The sequence below is a fragment of the Sinohyriopsis cumingii genome, chromosome 11 (genome assembly GCF_028554795.1).
Source record: "Sinohyriopsis cumingii isolate HCF-2022 chromosome 11, ASM2855479v2, whole genome shotgun sequence".
NCBI lineage: Eukaryota > Metazoa > Mollusca > Bivalvia > Unionida > Unionidae > Sinohyriopsis > Sinohyriopsis cumingii.
In genome coordinates, this window is record NC_142971.1 from 27,415,618 (window position 1) to 27,436,447 (window position 20,830).

General features: G+C 36.4%; 1 protein-coding gene across 4 annotated transcripts in view; it reads right to left on the reverse strand.

Moving 5' to 3' along the window:
• The window catches only part of LOC149787815 (leucine-rich repeat- and IQ domain-containing protein 1-like), a 160,288-nt gene that overhangs the window by 107,980 nt on the left and 31,478 nt on the right, over positions 1-20,830 (reverse strand). For all 4 annotated transcript variants that reach the window (XR_016424108.1, XM_089974026.1, XM_089974028.1 and 1 more), the window contains exons 8-13: positions 16,334-16,408; positions 14,569-14,708; positions 12,821-12,961; positions 8,972-9,742; positions 8,101-8,211; positions 7,531-7,669 (exon numbers count right to left, since the gene is read on the reverse strand). Coding sequence is in view for 3 of the 4 variants with exons in the window: in XM_089974026.1 (XP_089830152.1) it covers positions 7,531-7,669; positions 8,101-8,211; positions 8,972-9,742; positions 12,821-12,961; positions 14,569-14,708; positions 16,334-16,408 (1,377 nt within the window). In the remaining variant the exon portion in view is untranslated. The remainder of the gene's footprint in view (positions 1-7,530; positions 7,670-8,100; positions 8,212-8,971; positions 9,743-12,820; positions 12,962-14,568; positions 14,709-16,333; positions 16,409-20,830) is intronic.

The window sequence follows — 20,830 nt, forward strand, 5'->3', positions numbered from 1 at the left end:
TAAAAATGAAAATGAATAAGGATATAAAAAGTACATAAAACTTCATAATTTCATTCATTAATTTAACATTTCTAACCTGATTGTTGCCTGGGGGGCCCTGACATTATCATATTGAAAACAACCAGCTTGTTCACTGTCCTTTTCCAGTTTATAGAACAGTCCATTTTCAGTAAAAACTGTGTTGTCTTTCATCTAATTTTTGCAATGGTTAGTATTAATATTTCTATTTTTGTACCTTTTAACAAAATAAAAAGATTTAACATTTATAGACATGTTTTCAAAGTATGTAAGTCCAAAAGTTACAAAAATGTATGGGGCTTATATTAGTGGCTACAGCATCACTTCTGCTGTCTGAAAAAAAACCCACAACAGACTTGAGCACCCAAATATGGCAACTGTGTTAGCAAAAGAAAACTCACATTTGATCTGAAATGTGAACAACATGACAGTGTTAAAGAACCATGCTGATGATCAGGTGAGAATTATAAACTGATGAATGAAATAATGACTTTTGTGCATTTTTTTATATTCTTAATGCCTTTTGTTTTTAAATCTGGTAAGGGTGTACAAACTATGGGGTGGATCAGTGAATAATACACCTGTTTTCAAAACTCAAAAAGCTGTGGAAATGAAAGGAGTGGGTCATGTGCATTGACCTGGATGGACCAGTTGGTAATGCACCCTTCAGGAGTTAGGGAGGTCTTTGGGTTTGAATTCGGCTCCAGCCATGAATGTTTCTCTTGACAATGATAATATCCATGCATGCATAATTGCATCAGGTTACATCACTCATCTATATCTAGTATATAGCTAAATTCCTGTAATATTTTCCAGGTATTATATATAGTGTAAAGTCTGGTCAAGCATTTTGTGAGATTTCAGCACTTTTTGTGAGATTGTGGAGAGGGGACATTTTTCCATTTGAACTGATCCACAATTCTAGTGATATAATGTGAGTTAATTTTTATCAGGTGTGACTAGAACACCGATTTAATAATAACTTAAATGATCTATATCAAGGCTCTTTCAGGTAAAAGGGTTACTAATTGTAAAAAGAGTCACCTAGGAATGACATATCTCCTACACTTCTGATGTAAAGACTCCAGCTGAAAGTAGCCAATGGTCCAGCACTCATTTGCATACTATACCACTTCCTTGATAACTCACAAGCAACAAGGTCATTAAATAGCATAGGCATGATGCAATAGGGTGAAGGAGACTCAAATTTTGGTTAGCAGGTGGGTAGTGGGATCTTGCAAAGTTTGTTGATTTCGAGAAATATAATCTTCATCTTCTAACAGAAATATTCATGTAATGGATTTTAAAAGTTTTGGATATCACATCTGAATAAGTCAGTTAAAAACAATAAACTGATGTAAGACTTTGAATATAGATCAATTTGACATACAATACTTCTAAATTTGTTTAGCAGTAAAGATGGAATTGGTTCCCATTTAAGGTCAGAATATGTAAGCAAATACTAGCAACTAAAACTTCATATCTAGAATCATGAATTCATGGAGACAAAACCACTTGAGATCCTCAACATATCGAATTTACAAGTCATAAATAGCGCTGGCAGTGGTGAGTACAACTCTGTATATTATCTGTACCAACAACAAAGAAAAAACATCATATGGCAGTTCCATGGTCCTGAGATACTGCACCTGGATTTTTAACAAATGATCAGAATATACAAGAAAAGACGATTTTTGCATTTCATCACAACTTGCAACTTATCACTGCAAATTATGATAAATTATCCACAGATTAGCCAAAAGCAAACATTCAGGACAAGTTTTATACAGTGTGTGCTTTTAACAAGAAATTAGGCTGACCCTATTGAAAGGGTTACTGTGATGACAGCACCTTTCATGTACTGTATGTAATCAGCTGAGCCATGGCATCAGTTAGTTTGTGTCACCTTACCTGGGGAGGGGGGGAGTTTATGCAATAGATTATAATAGAGGCAATTAAGAGATAAGGTAGTCACATATAAGGAACCATCTTTCACAGATTACTTAACTGACTGAGAATTGCTAGTGTGAAGCTGTGTTACAGCCTTTGAAGACTGTTGTGGAAGAGCTCATTAGGCTAATTTGCATAGGTAGAGTGGAACAACCCAATATGTTTGAAGCTATAGGTAAATACAAGAGATGCATGTTGAAGATCATGTTATTACACATCACTGCCTTGAATGATTAATGTTTATTAAAGTTTATTGGGAGCTTCATGAGCAGTGGCACTATTTCTATTAACTTAAATTTCATTCCATATAAAAAATACAACAGATGATTATTTCAGTAGTCAGAATAGTGCATAAGTGTGATTCATTTTTTTAAGGCAAAATGTCAAAATACAGTTGTCATTTTGGAAATAATGAGCCATTTGCAAAGTAAGCAGAATCCAGCCAAACTAAATTTCAGAACTCCTGGATGGAGTTTGTCTTTGTAAAGTGCAACAGAAGCATTTTATTATTTTGCACACACTGTAAACAGGATTTGACATCATTCATTCTGGAGTGTATGCCATCCAATTTAACTAACAATGACACCAAGCATATTTGACACTCCCCACATCAATGCATATTGTAGATAGATCATTTTCCATCATAAGAAAGATTTAATAAGGTCTTCTGGCAGTTCGAACAACAGTGCCATCTAGTCTTCATAGAATGCAAAGATGAACACAAAAGACACTTGCATTACCTTCACACACACACACCATACTAAACTACTGAGCAGCAATGATTGCATCTAATTAAATATATTCCAATGTCCAACTGATTTTAAGGACATCAACTTGGTATATTTTTTATTTATTTAATGTCTGTCTGGTTGTGATTATGTGAGTGTTGCTACATGTGTGGAGATGGTATCGGACAACATTAAATCTACCAACTATTTTTCTTTGTAACTGTATTAAATGCTTGAAACAAAACAAATGTTATTTTTCTCTTTCTTTATATCAAATTTTAATTTCCAGTCATCTTCTATAAGTAAAGATAACTTATTCTTAATTGGATGACATACCCATTTTGGTCATGTGCACTGACTCTCCCCCTCCCTTCTTGGGACCTCAAAACACTTTTAGAGTCTCCAAAATACCCCAAACTGTCTGAGAATATGGAAGGTATACTGTTCAACAAAAATGTTGTAAAGTATGTTTGGGCCTTATTGACCTCCAGTTCAGTTGCAGAAACTGCACTTCCAGATTTTATGGAGGCCAATCACTCTTGCTAGATATCTCATCTGAAGATAATCTCTATCGTTTTATTTAATTCACATGGGCACAGTGGCAATGATCTCCACCCTGATGGGCAATACTTGACTTGAAATGACGTGATGTCATATAAATGCAATTGTTACATTTTCTGTGTTATTTTAAACATGACCAAGCATCTAAATATTCATTGTTGATTGTTTGGCTTTTTAAGAGGCTCAGTTTCCCCCTTTACCTTCAAAAGTGTTTTTCTTTATTCAATGACATTTCCAAATGATGCCATAATGTAAAAGCAAAAGCTTCATCATGCAGGTGTTTTGCATGATCAGCATGGGCAGATGAAAAATGTCTGAGGTGCCTCCTGTCAAGTCAGTCTGGTTCACTGACCAACTCCACTTAGGCAGCTAAATATGAAAACCCACATCTCAATCAACCCCAAACAAGCCAATATTCAGACTTGACTGCAATGCTAGCATTTTCATAATGGTATGTTTGGCTGCTCTTCTGTAAGTCCATAGTTTATGGCTATTTTCCAAAACTCTTAAAATAAAATCATAAGAGTTGGCAGGTCTGTAAATGTTATGCAAATTTCATGATCTACCAGAACCAAGTTATTGTCTATGACTGATACACAATATTTATTAAATAAATTGGCAAATAAATCCAATTTATTCCTTTGACAGAACATTTTACAATTAAGATTGCATCAACAATGCCATTTATTAAGGAACAAACCATCTTGATGGATCATGACATGGCTTAAATAGGATATATTTGAATGATTTTCAAAATTTATTTTAATAGTATTAAGAATTAAAGATTATGCATACCTGTTATATTAATTTATCCTTTCTTTTCAGCAAATGTTAGCTTTTCTCTAGGGAAACAATTGATTTCATAACAGAACTTCTTACTGCAACCAATATTAACCTCTCTTTTATCATGTCTATTGACTGATGCTGCTATATATTATGCAAAACTAGAAATCTTGATTTTCAGACATTTCTTTTCCATGAGATAGTTATGTAAAACTATGTTGAAAACCCAAATATGTCAACCATTGGCAGTCTTTTATAGAAGTGTCAGTTATCACATTTGTTTTTAAATACCATGCATGGTATTAATTCAATTACTTTCTTTTTCTTGATCAATACCGTCATTGATATTATTTATAGTGTCCAAACATTAAGAGCAAAACATATAACAATTAATTATGACAGTCTGAAACCTTGGGGTCCATTAAAAAGGTATTCAGAGAAAGAAACAAAAGTTGTCCCAAAAGTTTGGGTAAAGACAGTAGCATTTTAGAAGGCATGACTATAAAGAGTACTTAAATGACTAACTAGACTTCAATTAAATAAATGAATTTATTAAAATATAGTCTCTCAAAGGGACTGGTGCTATGCTAGCTGAAAATAATTTCTAATAACCCAAGATAAGATCTTTTCTTCTATTTAATTGCTTAGTGTTGAAATGATCTCTGATATTTTTCGGCAAAAACAATATTTTCAAGATGTCTACTGTAATGGTCATATTGGAAGCAGGGTGGGGATAAATTTTATTTTCTATCAACTGGACATCATAATTAGTCTTTTATTATAAGCCATATGTCAATATGATCATCCATTCAGAATGAGTAGCAATAACAATACATTAAATATGGCTGCCATGTAATCCATATTGGATTTAAAATTGGCACCATTTTCATTTATGACCAACTTGATACCATAAGAAGTCATCTGGTTAAAACCCTATGACTATCCAATTAGGGGAAATTGAAACAATGTCTGAGATTCAAAAAAGTAAGGTTAGCAAAACAGCTAGATTTATTTGTTGTGAGAAAATGTCAGATCAGCATCATTTTCATTTAAGACCAACTTGATACCATAAGAAGTCTTCTGGTGAAAACACCATGTCAATATGAAATTCTTTTTAGGACAAGTAGCATAAATAAGATTTTTAAATTGTCTGCCATGCTGGCCATATAGGATGTATCATCAGCAACATTTTCATTTAGGATCAACAAGACATGATATTAAGAAGTGTGGCAACAATCAAATGACAATACGACCATCCATCCAGGAGAAATAGCTATAATAAAATTATTTAGATGTCCAGCATGATGATGATATTAGAGGTTAGATCAGCACAATTTTATTCTATTTAAGACCAACTAGATTTCATATGAAATCCTCCATATAGGACTAACAGTATTAACTAGATTTTCACAATGGCTACCAGGAGAGTAGCTACGAAAAGATTTTCAAGAAAATACTGGATGTTAGATGTACATCATTTTTATTTAGGACCAAGTAGAATTATAAAGTCATTTGGTGAAAACCCTATGTCAATGTGACTTTTTATTCAAGAGGAATAGGGATAATAACATTTTTGAAGATGGCTGAAATGGAGGCTATACTGGATGTCAAATCAGCACAATTTTCATGTGACCAACTAGATATCATATAACATCTTTTAGTACAACCTCATGTTGATATGAACATCCATTCAGGAAGTGTAGCAAAAACAAAATTTTAAAGATGGCCATACTGAATGTCTGAGTGACACAATTTTGTTTCATTTATGACCAGATGGGATGAATATGTCAGTTATTTAGTAGTGATAAACTTCTGTGAATGGAAGGATGGATGACAAATGGACAATGGGCCATCTCTTAAGCTGTTCTGGTCTTTGACCATTAAAGCTAAAAACTGTTTAAATGAACCATGTGCTTCATACAATACCAAAATGGTGATAAAACACAATAATCTAAGTCAGTCAGTAGTTTGGAGAATAATAGTAAAGATGCACATGATATATTTGACAGGTGATATTCCTATATGTGGATGCTTGGAACATATAACTAAGCAATGGTTACTTGAAAGAAAACTGACCAACAAACCTACATACAGTGGTCCCCTTCTTATATGACCACCCCTTCTGCACCAGGAAGATGAGTGGCCTTTCCAGAGGAGGACTATATTTGTGACAATATATGTACGTAGTAAGAAAGCTACAAATAAATTCAAAGCATTTGATATCTTCATTTCAAAGTAGCACCAATTATTAAAAGGTTCTTCTTGTCTTAAGAAATGACTTGTTTCAAGTTAACATTAGTAGCTCTTATTCTTAAGTGTGGGATGTGAGTAGGTATTGTTGACATGCACATGGCAAAACCATTCAAAAATGTCATTTAAATCTTGGTTTATACATGGCTTGGAATTTAAAATAATTCTCTTTCCATTTATTCTATTTTCCCACTGCTGCTGAATATTCTTATCTGTTATGATGTTGTATATTTGAGTCTTCATAACATAATTTTTTTGGGCAAAAACTCTTAGACTGTCCCCTTTGTTGTCAAGTTGAATAACTTTTACTTTTTATTCTAAAGCATTAATTTTCCATTTATGTGATGACATTTTCAAGTTTTGTAACAATTTATTCCTATGTTACTAATTGTTCAGTACTGCAACTTAATTATGCAGACGAAACTTTTATAGAGTTGACAAAATGACATGTTTATAAAGGAATTGATACATGTACTGTCACATGATTTTTTGGTCTTTGTCTGTTACCTTGTTTTGTTCAAGGTTTATTTCTCTCTGTGTTAGTCCACAAAAAATATATTTAGCCTATGCTCACTATCTTATGATCTTGACAATTACATCCAGTCGAAAAAATAATCATGTCAAGTCCAAAACTCTATCACAAAAGTGGTACATATACGATAGCCAACACTTCTTTCAGTAACAAAAACCTGACATCGAGAAACAGGCATTGGTAAAGATAATTGGATTACTTACCACACTGTATGAATTAAATATTGGTTCTGGACATATAAATGTACCCATAGACATGCTTTCTTTTTTTCCCTGAGTAAATTTTGAATATCTTTAAAAACAAAAGTATATACATTAATAATCTGAAAAAGGTAGTGAACAATGCCCACAATATTTATTTGTTTGCTGACTGATTTATTCATTTACTGTTAATTCAGTCTTTTTTTTAAAAGGTACATATTTCATGGATTTTCTAGTTCAAGAATCCAGTGAACAATGACCATTCTGTAAAAATATATTTTTGCAAACCAAGAAAACTGATACCCATAAAAATAACTTATTTCTCGTTATTTATTCATTAATTAATTGATAATATTGATCTATCTAATCAATATATTAATATACATATCTTTGAACAGTCAATCTATCTAATCAATACATCAATCTATATATCTATCTAAAAGACCTACTGATCAATCAATGTATGTGAGCTATCTAATCAATATATCAATCTATCAAACTTTCATACCTGTCTAAGAGATTCAGCCCTTGCTGCAGCAGTAATGACACTTTCAGATAGTTGGGGAAGTTTTTTTGCTGATGATGGACGTCTAAGAGGCTTTTTGGATGTTGCTGGCTTCAGCTTCCAGGGCTCATTACTAACTCTGCTGAAAAAAGGAAATTTTAAAATGATAATGTTATCATGTTTAAGACCAAATGCAGAACAGACAAGTATATCATAAAGTTAAATATAAACTCATGAAAACTTCACACAAACACACATAAGCAAGACAAGTTAACTTCTGGAGCCATGGCCTATAAATTAAGGTTTTTTTGTTGTTGTTGTTATAGACAACTTTCAAGATATCTCTTTCCCTATATGAAATATAACATGCAGACAAAACAATGAAAATTGTTCGTTTCCAAAATCCAAATAAAATGATCCATATCCTTCATCCAGCATTTTTCTCTATGCATCATTGTTAACCTAATATGGCATAGTCAAGGTTCCAGTTTGTTGGCCAGGTAACACAGTACTTCAATCCAAAATTTATATCAATCTTAAGACCCTATGAATGAAAAATGTTCTCTGATTTACCTCCATGATATGCAATTCTTCATCCAGTTTAGTCTCTGGGTCTCAAGGGGTTCTGGTAAAATATCCACAGAAAGAGGACTTGTTTTTCTCTCCTTCAGAGAACTTTGAACACTGAAATTTAATATCAAAGATTTTAATCTGATAATCTAAGAAAAAATACAGGATCAGAAAATGTTATATATATTAAATAAGAAATGTGATGGAGAAAATATAAAGAATTGGCTTTTTCATCTCTGTGTACCCAGTTCTAATTCTCTGGTTCTGCATCTCTATGGATTAGGATTTGGTTTCTGGTTCTGCATCTATATGGAACAGGTTATGATTCTAGTTCTGGTACTGTACATGCAAGAATAAGTGGTCATCCAAGTCACATAAAAATAAGTGAATATAACTTTTTATTCAACTGATGAAAAATAACTACAGTATGAGTGCTCTTTTATTCAGAAAGATTGCTGATTATGATGACAGCCAAGCAGTTAATTCATTGACTTGAGATTGGATGGCTGTGGCTTATGCAAGCCTGTCATCAAAGTTACCAGAAGTTGTACTCTAAAGCATTGGCTTTAAACTCCAATGCCATAGCAAATCCAGCTCTAAGCAGTTACAAGCATTAAGCTAAATAAACTAGCATTCCATGCAAAGTCAGTCAGATATGGACAGTTGGTTAGGTCTGAAAAAGAATGGGATATATCTGATCTTAAAATCATATTAAAAAATCAATTATATCTGTTCTGTAACTTTTCCTTTTCATATAACAGGATAGCAGGAGATAATTATTTCATATCTTATCACAAACCATATTTCTTTCTCTGAAATTTCCTCATATCTCTTGATTAAATACTTGTTTATCAGTAAGATTTAAATGGCTTACCTTGCCTTAGTCTTTACAGTTTTCTGAGGTGAGGACTCGTGTGCCATTTGAGGTGAAGACTCCTGAGAATTATGTGGAGGAGACTCTAAGGACATCTGAAGTGTGGACTCAAGGCATTTACTTGGTGATGACTCAAGGTATTTTTGTGGTGATGATTCCAATGACTTTTGCTGCAGAGACTCAGGAAAGTTCTGTTGTGGGGAATCAGAGACTTTTAATGGTATTGACTGCAGGATGTTCTGTTGTGAAAAGGAATGTTCTTGTGTAGTGACAGGAATATCTGATTTGTCTTGAGTTTTCTCCCTTTGTCTTTTCTCTTCCTCTTCATTTCTCTTTCTTTCCTCATCCTTTTTCTTTTTTTCTTCCTCCTGTTTCTTCAACTCTTCCTGCTTCTTACTCTCTTCTTCCTTTTTTCTTTTCTCTTCCTCCTTTATCTTTCTTTCTTCTTGTTGCTTTTCTCTTTCTTTTCTCAACATCTCTTTCATTCTTCTTTCTTCCTCTTCTTTTAATCTTCTTTCTTCTTTCTTTCTAACTTCTTCTTCCTCTTTCTGTCTTTTCTCCTCTTCCAACCTTCTTTTTTCTTCTTCTTTATGCCTCTTTTCTTCTTGCTTTCTCATTTGTTCATTCTCCTTCTTTCTCTGTTTCTCTTCCTCTTTCTGCTGTTTTTCCAGTTGCTTCTGTCTTTTCTTGTCTTCTTCCAGTCTTTGTTTATCCTCTGTTTCTTTTCTCTTACTTTCTTCTTCTTCATCTCTTTCTTCTTTTAGTTTCTGTCTAAAAAGAAATATACCATTAAAAGCTGCTCACAAAACCAGAATAGTTTTGTTCATTTTGTTTCAAGTTTATTTTGCAGCACTGAGTGTAATCTGAGACATTTCTTGACATTGGTCATTTTTGGAGCTGGTCAAAGAAAAAGAATGCCTGTATATTATAAAGTATCTCCATTGTGCTTAAGTCATATCATTTAACTCTATACCTTTCTGAGAAAATGATGGATATGTTAGAATCTGGTATGCAATTTCACATTATTTAACCCAAATGTCCTTTGTAAATTGTAACAGTCAAGCAAATTCAGTAAATTTGTGCCCCCTGACAACCTTGGTGAGGTCACCAAATGTATAGTGATGAAATCTGACTGAGACCCTTAAGACAGAGCTGTATATGTACCAGGCACACATGGAAAGTAACCAAATTTCATGGCTCACAGTGAATAAAAGTAAAAGTGCAAAAAAGGGGAAGAAATTGATGAATAATGCTCTTGAAGTTAAGCCTTGACTGTGATACATGAGATGCCATCAAATCGAGAAACATAAGTGCACATGGTTCATCCTTGAATCACAATCAGCTTTCAAGACATAAAGTAGAATTTAAAAAAAACATAAAATACAGACTGTGACACTGACCTTGCAGATAGGATCCAAAATGTGGAACACATCTTTTAGTGACAAATACAAATATATATAAAAAATTCCATTTATCTAACCTACTCATAAATTATATAGAGGAATAGAAAATGCTACTCAAACCTAAAATATTGAGATGTAACCTTGACCCTGAAGACAGGTCACAAAATTGTGTATTTCAATTTGATTTTTTTAAAACACAGTATTAACAGTTTGAGTCATATCGCTAAGATGTCTGCAGCGTGGCAGTTTATAGTAATGTCCAACACTGGGAGAGCATGATGCAGATATGTGGCATGTTGTCCAGCTCTGTCACATTAACCTTACACTAGGCCAACCAGTCCTAACACTGGCCTTAAATGCTGAGCACTAAGCGAGGCTGATGCTAGTTCCATTTTTATAAGTCTTTGGTATGACTCAACCAGGGTTTGAACCTGCAACCTCCTGCATGACAGGACAAATGCTCTAACCACTTAGGCCACCAGACATGTGGACAAAGTACATATGTGATAAATTATAAGGTGACTAATTTTCATTTTTTAATTTTGTGTTGCTCTAAAGCTAAGAGTAGGAACGTGTGATGGAATACTTAAAATACTGAAAGTGTGAATGATGAATGGATGAACAAACAGACAAAATATTAAAAAGAAAAATTGTAAACAGCTGAAAACATATCTACACTATAATCTTAAAGGTCGTGCCCTTGACCTTCATGTAATATTTGCATGTGTGTTCTACAGTACTCAAAATGGCATTGTCTGCCACAGGGTGCATATTTTCCAAGGCAGGTTGCTGCATCCCAATTCCTTGGAGCTTCTGCATTCTATTAACAGGGAGCTTCCTATTTACATACATGCAAGTGTTTATCTAAGTGATGAAAACACTGCTACATTTTCTGTTAGCGTGCCTTGCCAAAAAATGACCCTGGTTATCTCAGAGTAACCACAGTAAAAACCTTCTGTGGTGTTCAGGAAAACTTTCAAAACAGGTTTGTCTAAATAAGCACAAATGAGTCATCATTGAGTATGACAGCAACATAAATTTTGTCAGGCAACTGCCACATGTACCCAATAATGTTGAGCCTCCCACCATGAATTTCATCCACTTTATGCCTGAGGAGAGCGTCTAAAAAATGTATCATATACTTGCACTGTTACTCTCTTGTAGTGCAGTAATGTGCTCTGTAAATAAATTGAGTTAGGGTGCCATTCTTACACTTATGGCCCTGAAGTGTCTGTTTAATTGGCCTGCTCTGAAACATCTTTGTCATTACAGGTGGAGCAGGTATCACTAGAATTATCAAACTTTTCATATTCAATGGGTGAATTATTAATATCCCTCTTTTGTGACCACTTTTTCATGCACTATAATTTTCACGTACTATAATCTGCAAATTCTTTATTTTTCTTTGCTTGAAAATCTGCCCAATGTATTTCTAGGACCACTCCCAAGTTAACCAGTTTATCAGGATATTCAGGAAAAAAATTTCATCAACTTGCCTGTGTGAGTATACCACTCACTTTCTCTGCAGGATTTTTATTTTTTTTACAATAACTGCAGACTAGAGTAGTAGAAAAATGTGTGTAGTAGGAAAAATGCACTATTTGACCTTATTCGTTACCCTATGGGGACACTGACATCTGTATGAGACTCTAATTCCCATGATTGGCTCTCTCACATCATGTGTGTGTTTACACCTCTAGCGGGGGCCCCGAGTGGCCGAGTGGTCTAAAGCGTTCGCCGTTACGGATCACTGCCATCTCACCTCTTTCTGCGCCGGTTCGAGTCTCAGATTCAGCCAATGTAGATATGTGAGAAAGCATGCCAGTAGCTTCTCGTGGGTCGGTGGTTCTTTCCGGGGTTTTCCCGGGTTCTTCCTCCACCATTAATACTGGCCGCCATATATGGCCTATCGTGTGCTGAAAAATGGCGTTAAACCCCACAACAACAACAACAACAACAACAACACCTCTAGCGGCACCTCAAAAACAAGGTGATCAAACAGCTATATACCACATGGAGGATAACTTGTCTTTGGGTTAGAGGTGAGGACAGGTTTCCAGGGATCCATAGTGTAGTAAATAAGGCAAAAGTGGCACTTTCATACTACTGTCAGAATATCCAAAACAACAGTTAATACATGCATGTAATACCCATCTTACCTGTCCTGTAGTTGTCTGTTTCAGTACTCCTCCACAAGTAGACTTCTTACCTGACCTGTGTGTGTCTGTTTTAGTCCTTCTTCACACATCTTACCTGGCCTGTGTTTGTCTGTTTGGGAACATTCCTCCAAAAAGAAGACTTTATTAATTGAACCCTCATTCAGAACTTTATCAACTGAAAATAATTATTAGACAATGTGCCTTATGTAATGTACATTCAAAACTGTATAACCAAAGATTCTCTTTGCCACATGATGAACATATGAAGTAAACAGAACTGTAACTACCTTTTTAGTTCTTCTTGTATCTTGACCTCCTCCTGTACCTTTTTCTCCAGTTCCTCTATTTCTCTCTGTTGGTTCTGCTTACGCTGTCTTCTTCGTTCTTTCTGTTTCTCTATCAGGACTGAGGCATGGGTCTTTCTCACTCTGAAAAGTTTATCAATTATATATGTCAAGATTACCTGATATGTAACAGATTCATTCTTTTGATAGATCTTCCAATGATAAGCCAGTATCAAGATATTTTTGAAGATGACAATGCAAGGTTGGTGCAGATTTGTACATTTTTCAAGGTGTCATGTACAAATATATAATCCTTGTTTCAGGGATTATTCTAAAAATCTAAATCTCCAACAAATTTCTAAATCTCTGTCTCAAAATAATAAAAAAAATCTTAACAGTTTATTACTTCAGCATTTCCTATGATTTTATAACCGGGAGTAATATGGACCCTCTCCTTTGGTAAATTCAGGGTCAAAAGCACAGTTTTGGGAGTCAAAGGAAGAAAAGAATATGTGGAAAGTATATGTGAAATTTGAAAGAAAAATATGGAAACTCCTAGATATTTATTGGGGTTTTTTGGTGAGGGGTGGTGCTGTGGTATTTGAGTGGGGTGTATTTTAGTCATCAGCAGAACTACATACATGTGCTTTTGCAATTCTATCAAATCTGGTAAAATGATTGCTGTAATGCCATTTTTTAAACGACATATACTACTGACAAATATGCAAAATGTTAAGAAGTTTGTAATCCCCAACCAGTGTTGATGTTTTTGACAGATTTCTTTAAGTGTGACTGCAAATAAAGCCTATTTAGACTTTCACTATGAGATTTTGAATAACTACTGCAAACTAATGTTGATTTCTAAAGCTCATGGATCAAATTGTAAATGGGTTGTAAACATCATGTCATCAAACTGGTATCGGTATCATACAGAAACCATTAGTAATAACTGAGTCCTAGATTTTTTGCTTTGGTGCACACCCAATTCAATATTGCAGTTCTTATGGTCTTAATGGGTGCTTGTAACTGTGAATGAGGCACTACAAATGATTTAGTGGTCAAGAAATTTTTACCTTGCTAGCTTGCTCTGAACCATTGCATCTGTAATGGCAACCTTGGCTGGTATTTAACAACTTGAAAAAACTCATCAAAAGTGTGTGCTCATTGTTGAACAATATAATACTGTAGCAGCCATGATGCCTTTAGTTACCAAAGAGAATTGTCTTCCATGAACTGGATATTTGAAGTGCATCAAGACCAGGAGAATACTAATTAAAACGATATTATACTTTGTTGGCAAACCATGATCTGTTGCATACAACATCCATTTAGACACAATGGACTTTAATTTAGTCGTGATTGGCCAATTTTATGCATGAAAGCCACATGACATCTGCATCAGGGAAATCACTGCCTTGGTTATGCATAGCAGTAGAGCAAAACTTGGTATCAAATATCAGGTTTCATCACCGTCAACTCTGATATGACTCCAAAATGAAAAGGGTATTTTATTACATGTATAAACTTATGTGAATTCAAAAAGACTGAGAAAATACTTATAAAAAAAGCTTCAAATAATTTGAGCTTGACAGAATAATACTGCTAATGATTCGTGCTTGGTTCACATTTTATTCCTGCAGATAAACCTACAAATATATTATAACTTAAACAATGGTGTATGGTACCTACCTGCCTATTTGTAAGTGCAAGACTTTAAGAAAAAAATAACCCAAGATGCATATCCAAAATACCTGTAGCCCTTGAAAATTCTCTGTATTAAAAGAGCTGAAGAGTTCCTTTTCTCCTCCTCTTTTCTTGCCATCTCTTTCCAGATCTGCATTAGTTCAGCTTTTTCTCTCTGAGTCTGAATCTCTAGCTGTCTTGTCTCTTTCTGAATAGAACAATGTTCTCAATAAATATTTTCAGTGGTTTAATAATTGTTCAAAGCATTGATCAAAATAATCCATGACTGTTCCAAAAAAGTAATTTAAAAAAAAACAAAACAGGTATCTAACTATGATTTGTCATAATCAAATATAAAAAGATGAATGTATTTTGTTTCTTAACTGTTTAACTTTAGGGATGAAATCTTTCACGAAATGTACAAGATGTTAATACAACCTAAATGCCAACAACATAGCAAATGTCATAGTCCATTACAATTCCTAATATTAAATACACATAGTCCATTACAATTCCTAATTAATCAAGGATACAATTTTCAGCTATAAGCTGCAGTCAAATATTGAAACAACACATGCTGTTGAAAAGATACACTTGTTGGGAATCATGTCATAAAAACCTTCCTCAGGTAAATTTGAGGTAAAAATATTTCCAAGACCAGGTTCGGTCCTATGTGTGCATTTATACAGATAGCCTCCAACAGCATATATTTATAGAATTTAAAACTTTTGTTCTACTTCTGGAATCAATACTGTGGAAAAACTCACTTTCTAAGAGGTTATCTGCTCAGATTATCGTACTGTCAATATTATTGTATTTTTCATAACCTATAAATTGTGTACACTATTAACTGACCAGAATCAAATTAATTATTAATCTGCATATAAATATTCATAAGGAGAACTTCGTGCACTTAATAATTACATGTAAACTGCTGTATTTGATAAACAGCAGAAAGCTGTCAAAAAAATTATTTTACAAATTACAACAAATACTTTTATATATAATTATTCATTCTGAAAAAGGGTTTAAAAAAACAGATAATGTATTCAAATGACTTAATATGTGTCACTTAAAATTTTCCATTAAGTTAGGCAAACATTTGATCTTTGCAAACAATGTATAATTCTTTTTTATTAGCTGTATAACTGTATAGCAGATTCATTAACCTTACACAAATTGCATCTTGGAAAATCAGCAAAGCTCTGATTTGAAATACAAAGTGTAAAATTGACCATTTGTTAATGAACATCATTTTAGTTTTTGATGGTTGACAAACTACAAGGAAGATAAATAACTAAAAGCTAGACAACAGGTAAACCTTAATTACAATTAAATCAAGTAAGTCAATATATATTTATAAGCATTCAAAGAGTAACTGTTCCTAACAACCACTTTCTAAACAGCATCCACATTTCAATTTTCAACGATGAATTGTAAATAATGCAAGCAAATCAGCTGTAAATACAGACCAACAAAAATGGTCTTGTTAGGATATGCTTAAGTATCTTTTACTTTCTTATTTAAGTCCAACTACAAACAACATAGACCTTGATCTGTCACTGCATAATGTGTCAGCAGGTCAGGGACTACATTGTTTGTTCTACAGGTTACTATTAACAAACTGCATAGACGCAGATCTGCTTGAATATCATGTAGTTTGCTGTTGGGCTCAGCTTTTAAGTGAGTATATAAAAAATTATGGTATAAATGCATATAAACAAGTTAAGGAACTAAAGGCTATGTACTAATAATATAGGTTGTTAAAGGATACCGCTTTTTCTTGCCAGTAATATATTAGGATTATCTTCAAGTATCCAATAGCAACAGTACCTCAATTTGCTTTAAAGCTAGTTTTAATTCTTCATTCCTTTCTTTTTCTTCCTCATCTAACTTTCTCTGAAAAAGCTGGAAGAAATGATATCCGGGATTAAAATAAAAATGAGTACAAATCATGTTTATATATTTAAAAATAATATTTTGATGCTACGCATATATATCTGACTGTTTCTTTGTTTATACATTTTTAAGTATAGTTACCTTGTAAATGAATGAAATAATTATTGATGTTGCATTCTTAATTGTCCACATAAGCAAGTAACATAAATTACAGTAATACATTGAGTGCAGAAATTACTAATATAATGTAGTACAGAGCAACAACTGCTAGACTGTATAACATAGAATACTTAAGTACAGCATGACACTTGTCAGCAAAACATGGAGTAATGTAGTATAGTGCAACAATTACCAGCATAACACAGGGTACCATAATACAAAACAACAATTATCAGCAAAACACAAGGTACCATACATAGTACAGGGGGGCCCCTGAGTGACAGAGTGGTCTAAAGCGCTCTCCGTTACGGATCACTGCCATCTCACCTCTGTCTGCGTGGGTTCAAGTCTCGGATTCGGACAATGTGGGTATATGAGAAAGTTTGCCAGTAGCTTCTTGTGGGTCAGTGGTTCTTTATGGGATTTTGACGGGTTCTTCCTCCACCATTAATACTGGCCGCCATGTATAGCCTATCGTGTGCTGAAAAATGGCATTAAACCACACAACAACAACAACCATAGTACAGAACAACAATTATCAGCATAACACAGGGTACCAAAGTACAAAACAACAATTACCAGCATAACACAGGGTACCATAGTACAGAGCAACAATTACCAGCATAACACAGGGTACTATAGTACAGAGCAACAATTACCAACATAACACAGGGCGTTGGCTTGACTTCGCTTGCGAAGATTAGGAAGGGGTATGTCCATGTCTATTGCACGCATGCTGGTGGCTGACGAACCCTATACGTGACAGGCATGTCCATCCACAGAGGCTGCAGGGGAATGTCTGGGTTGTGGTGGTTGCTGCCGATGGTCCCCCGTTTTTTCTTCGCCATCGTTTTTCCTCCAAGATGGCCTGTTTGTTTTGTTCAAAAGTGCCAGCAGCCTGGTGAACTGTATGTTGCCAGCTTTCACGAACAGCAGCTTGTGATGCCCATTTGCAGTGATCGATGCCACAGGTGGTGAGGGTCTTTTTCAAGGTGTCTTTATATCTCTTTCGAGGTGCCCCTCTATCATGGTGGCCAGTTGACAGCTCACCATACAGTGCAATCTTTTGCAGGCAATGATCCTCCATCCTGGACACATGCCCTGCCCAGCGAAGCTGTATCTTTTTGAGCGTGGCCTCAACATTGGTTATCCCTGCTTTTTTGAGGACTTCCGTGTTGGTGACGAAGTCACTCCAGTGGATATTGAGGATGGTGCGGAGGCAGTGCTTTTGGAAGCGTCCAAGGAGGCGGAGGTGGTGGCTGTAAATGACCAAGGATTCGACGCCATATAGGAGGGTGGTAAGTATGACAGCTCTGTAGACACTGATCTTTGTATCTCTCTTGAGACTGGCATTGTCCCAGACTCGTTTATAGAGTCTGCCAAAGGTGCTGTTTGCCTTGGCTAGTCTGTTGTTGATCTTGGCATCAGAGCATATCACACAGCCCAGGTAGGTGAACTGGTGGACAACGTTCAGCATTGTCTGGTCAATGAAGAGGCTTGGTGGTCAGTACTCTTCCTTGGGAGCAGGCTGGTGAAGTACCTCAGTTTTCTTTAGGCTAACCTGAAGACCAAAGAGATGGCAAGCTTCTACAAAGCAAGATGTTATGCGCTGTAAGGCAGCTTCCATGTGGGCAGCAAGGGCAGTGGCATCTGCAAAGAGAAGTTCTCTAATCAGTTTTTCCAAGGTCTTGGTGTTGGCATGAAGTCGCCTTAAGTTGAAGAGGTTGCCATCAGTCCAAAATCGGATATAGATACCATCTTCATTATCAAGGTCTTCTGTTGCATTTTGGAGCATCATGCGGAAGAAGATTGAAAACAGTGTGGGGGCTAAAACACAGCCCTGTTTCATGCCATTTACAATGGGGAAAGTCTGTGACAGGTCGTTACTGTTTCTGACCTGACCAAGCGTGTCTTCATGTAGCTGGATGACCATAGTAAGGAATTTAGGAGGACAGCCAAGCTTTGCAAGGATTTTCCACAGACCAGTTCTGCTCACCGTATCAAATGCCTTCGTCAGGTCCACAAATGTCATGTAGAGTCCTTTGTTTTGTTCTCTGTATTTTTCCTGGATCTGTCTCAGGACGAACACCATGTCAGTTGTGCCCCTATTGGCTCTGAAGCCACACTGACTCTGTTAGGTAGTTTGAGCAATTAGACTCTTCCCCCTTGTTTTTGTACAAGGTGATGATGACTGCATCTCTTGTGGAAGTTTCCCTTGCTCCCAGCAGCAAAGGAAGAACTCGTGGAGTTTGGTGTGCAATGCTAGGCCTCCTCTCTTCCACCTCTCTGGTGGGATACCATCTTTTCCTGCAGCCTTTCCTGTCTTCAGCTGTTCTATGACTTTTACAGTCTCTTGCAGTGTGGGTGTCACATCAAGTTCCATCTTAGGTGGCTGTTGTGGGATGCGATCAATAGCTGCCTCCTGGACTGTACGGCTAGTGCTGAAGAGGGCGTGGAAATGCTCTGACCAGCAGTTCAGGATAGATTCCCTGTCAGTGAGTAGCTCTTGTCCATCTGCACTCTGTTGGGGGCTCTGTATTTGGAAGGAAGGACCATACACTGATTTCAATGCTTCGCAGAACCCCTTATAGTCACCAGTGTCAGTGTACAGCTGGGTTCTTTCTGCAAGCTTTGTCCACCATTCATTTTGTATGTCTCAGAGACTGCACTGGAAGGAGCTGCAGATAAGGTGGAAGGCTGCTTCTTCTGTGGGCAGGATGGTTGTGCAAGATGGGTTTGGTAAGCTGATCTCTTTTTGGCAAGCAGTTCTTGGATTTCTTGGTTGTTTTTATCAAACCAGTCTTTGTTTTTCTTAGTGGTGAATCCAAGGATTTCTTCTGAGGTTTGCAGAATGGCAGCGTTCATGTGATTCAATAACTCCTCCGGAGGTAGATCTGGCAGAAAATTAAGTTCTTCAAGTCAAGACTGCAGGCTCTCTTGAAAATCTGCCTTGACGTCTTCAGACAACAGGTTTTTGATCTGGAGCTTCCTTTTCAGGGTACCTCCTTGGCGTCTGGGCCTGGGCTTGAAGTGGAAGTCAAGCTTGCATCAGACAAGACAATGGTCTGTGTGGCACTCTGCACTGGGCATCACTCTGGTATGAAGGACATCTTTTAAGTCCCTCTGGCGTACTATGATGTAATCGATTAGGTGCCAGTGTTTTGATCTAAGATGCATCCAGGTAGTTTTCAGGCTGTCTTTCTGCTAAAATACGGTGTTTGTGATGGTGAGCTCTAATTCTGCACAAAATTCAAGAAGCAGGCACCCACTGTCATTGCAGCCACCCATGACATGTTTCTCAAGGATGGCTTTCCAGGCTTCTTAGTCTCAGCCCACTCTGTATTGAAATCTCTGAGGATGACTAATTTGTCGCTCTCTGGGACACTCTTGATGAGTCTGCGCAGGTCAGCGTAGAATTTATCCTTTTCAAAAGGATCTGCTTGGAGTGTTGGAGCATATACACTGTGGCATGTTGTTGGTTCCCTAACAGGAGATGCATGGACATGATGCAGTCATTGTGACCAGTGGGAAGGTATGTTAACTTGGTGGCGATTAAGTCCTTGACCATGAAACCGACTCCTGAAAGTAGATTTCAGTTTTTGGTTTTCCTGACCAGTACAGGGTGTATCCAGTGCAGATTCCTCTCAAACTTCCCTCCTCTGAAAGGCGGACTTCACTAAGTGCAGCAATGTCAACAGCAAGGTGAGAGAGTTCATGTGCGATTAAGGCAGAGCTTCGTTCTGGTCTGTTGCTGTCGGTTGAGTCTAGCATTGTTCTGATGTTCCAACAAGCCAGTTTTAGTCTTTTGCCATGATGTGAATCAGGTGGGGCATGCCTTGTTTTTTTCTGTTAAGTTTCGACCGCATCTGAAAGTGCCCGTTGGCTGCGGCAGGCCAACTGGGGGGGTAAGGAGACGAGCTTTGGTTAGGCCACCTTTTCTAGGCCCCTCTCCATGTGGAGCAAGCAGTGCTGTCCCTAGAAAAGGCTGCTTGGTCACTCAGGCTGTTTCCAGGTGATGGTGTCATCTCCAGATCAACACCAGACGACCAACGGCCAGAGTCGCCTGCATGCAGGATTGGGACTGCGGCTTCCAGTGACATCTTTCACCTGCTGTTTTCGCCCCTTTCCCATTGCTGCACGGCTTGATAGAGTCGAACGTAAACAGTAGACAGTTCCTTCATGCCTGCACAATGGAGCTTTAGGTGGAATGCAGTTTGCACAAACTGGCCCCACCCTTTAAACCTGGGGTTCATCTGCCATGGCCCAGCAAGC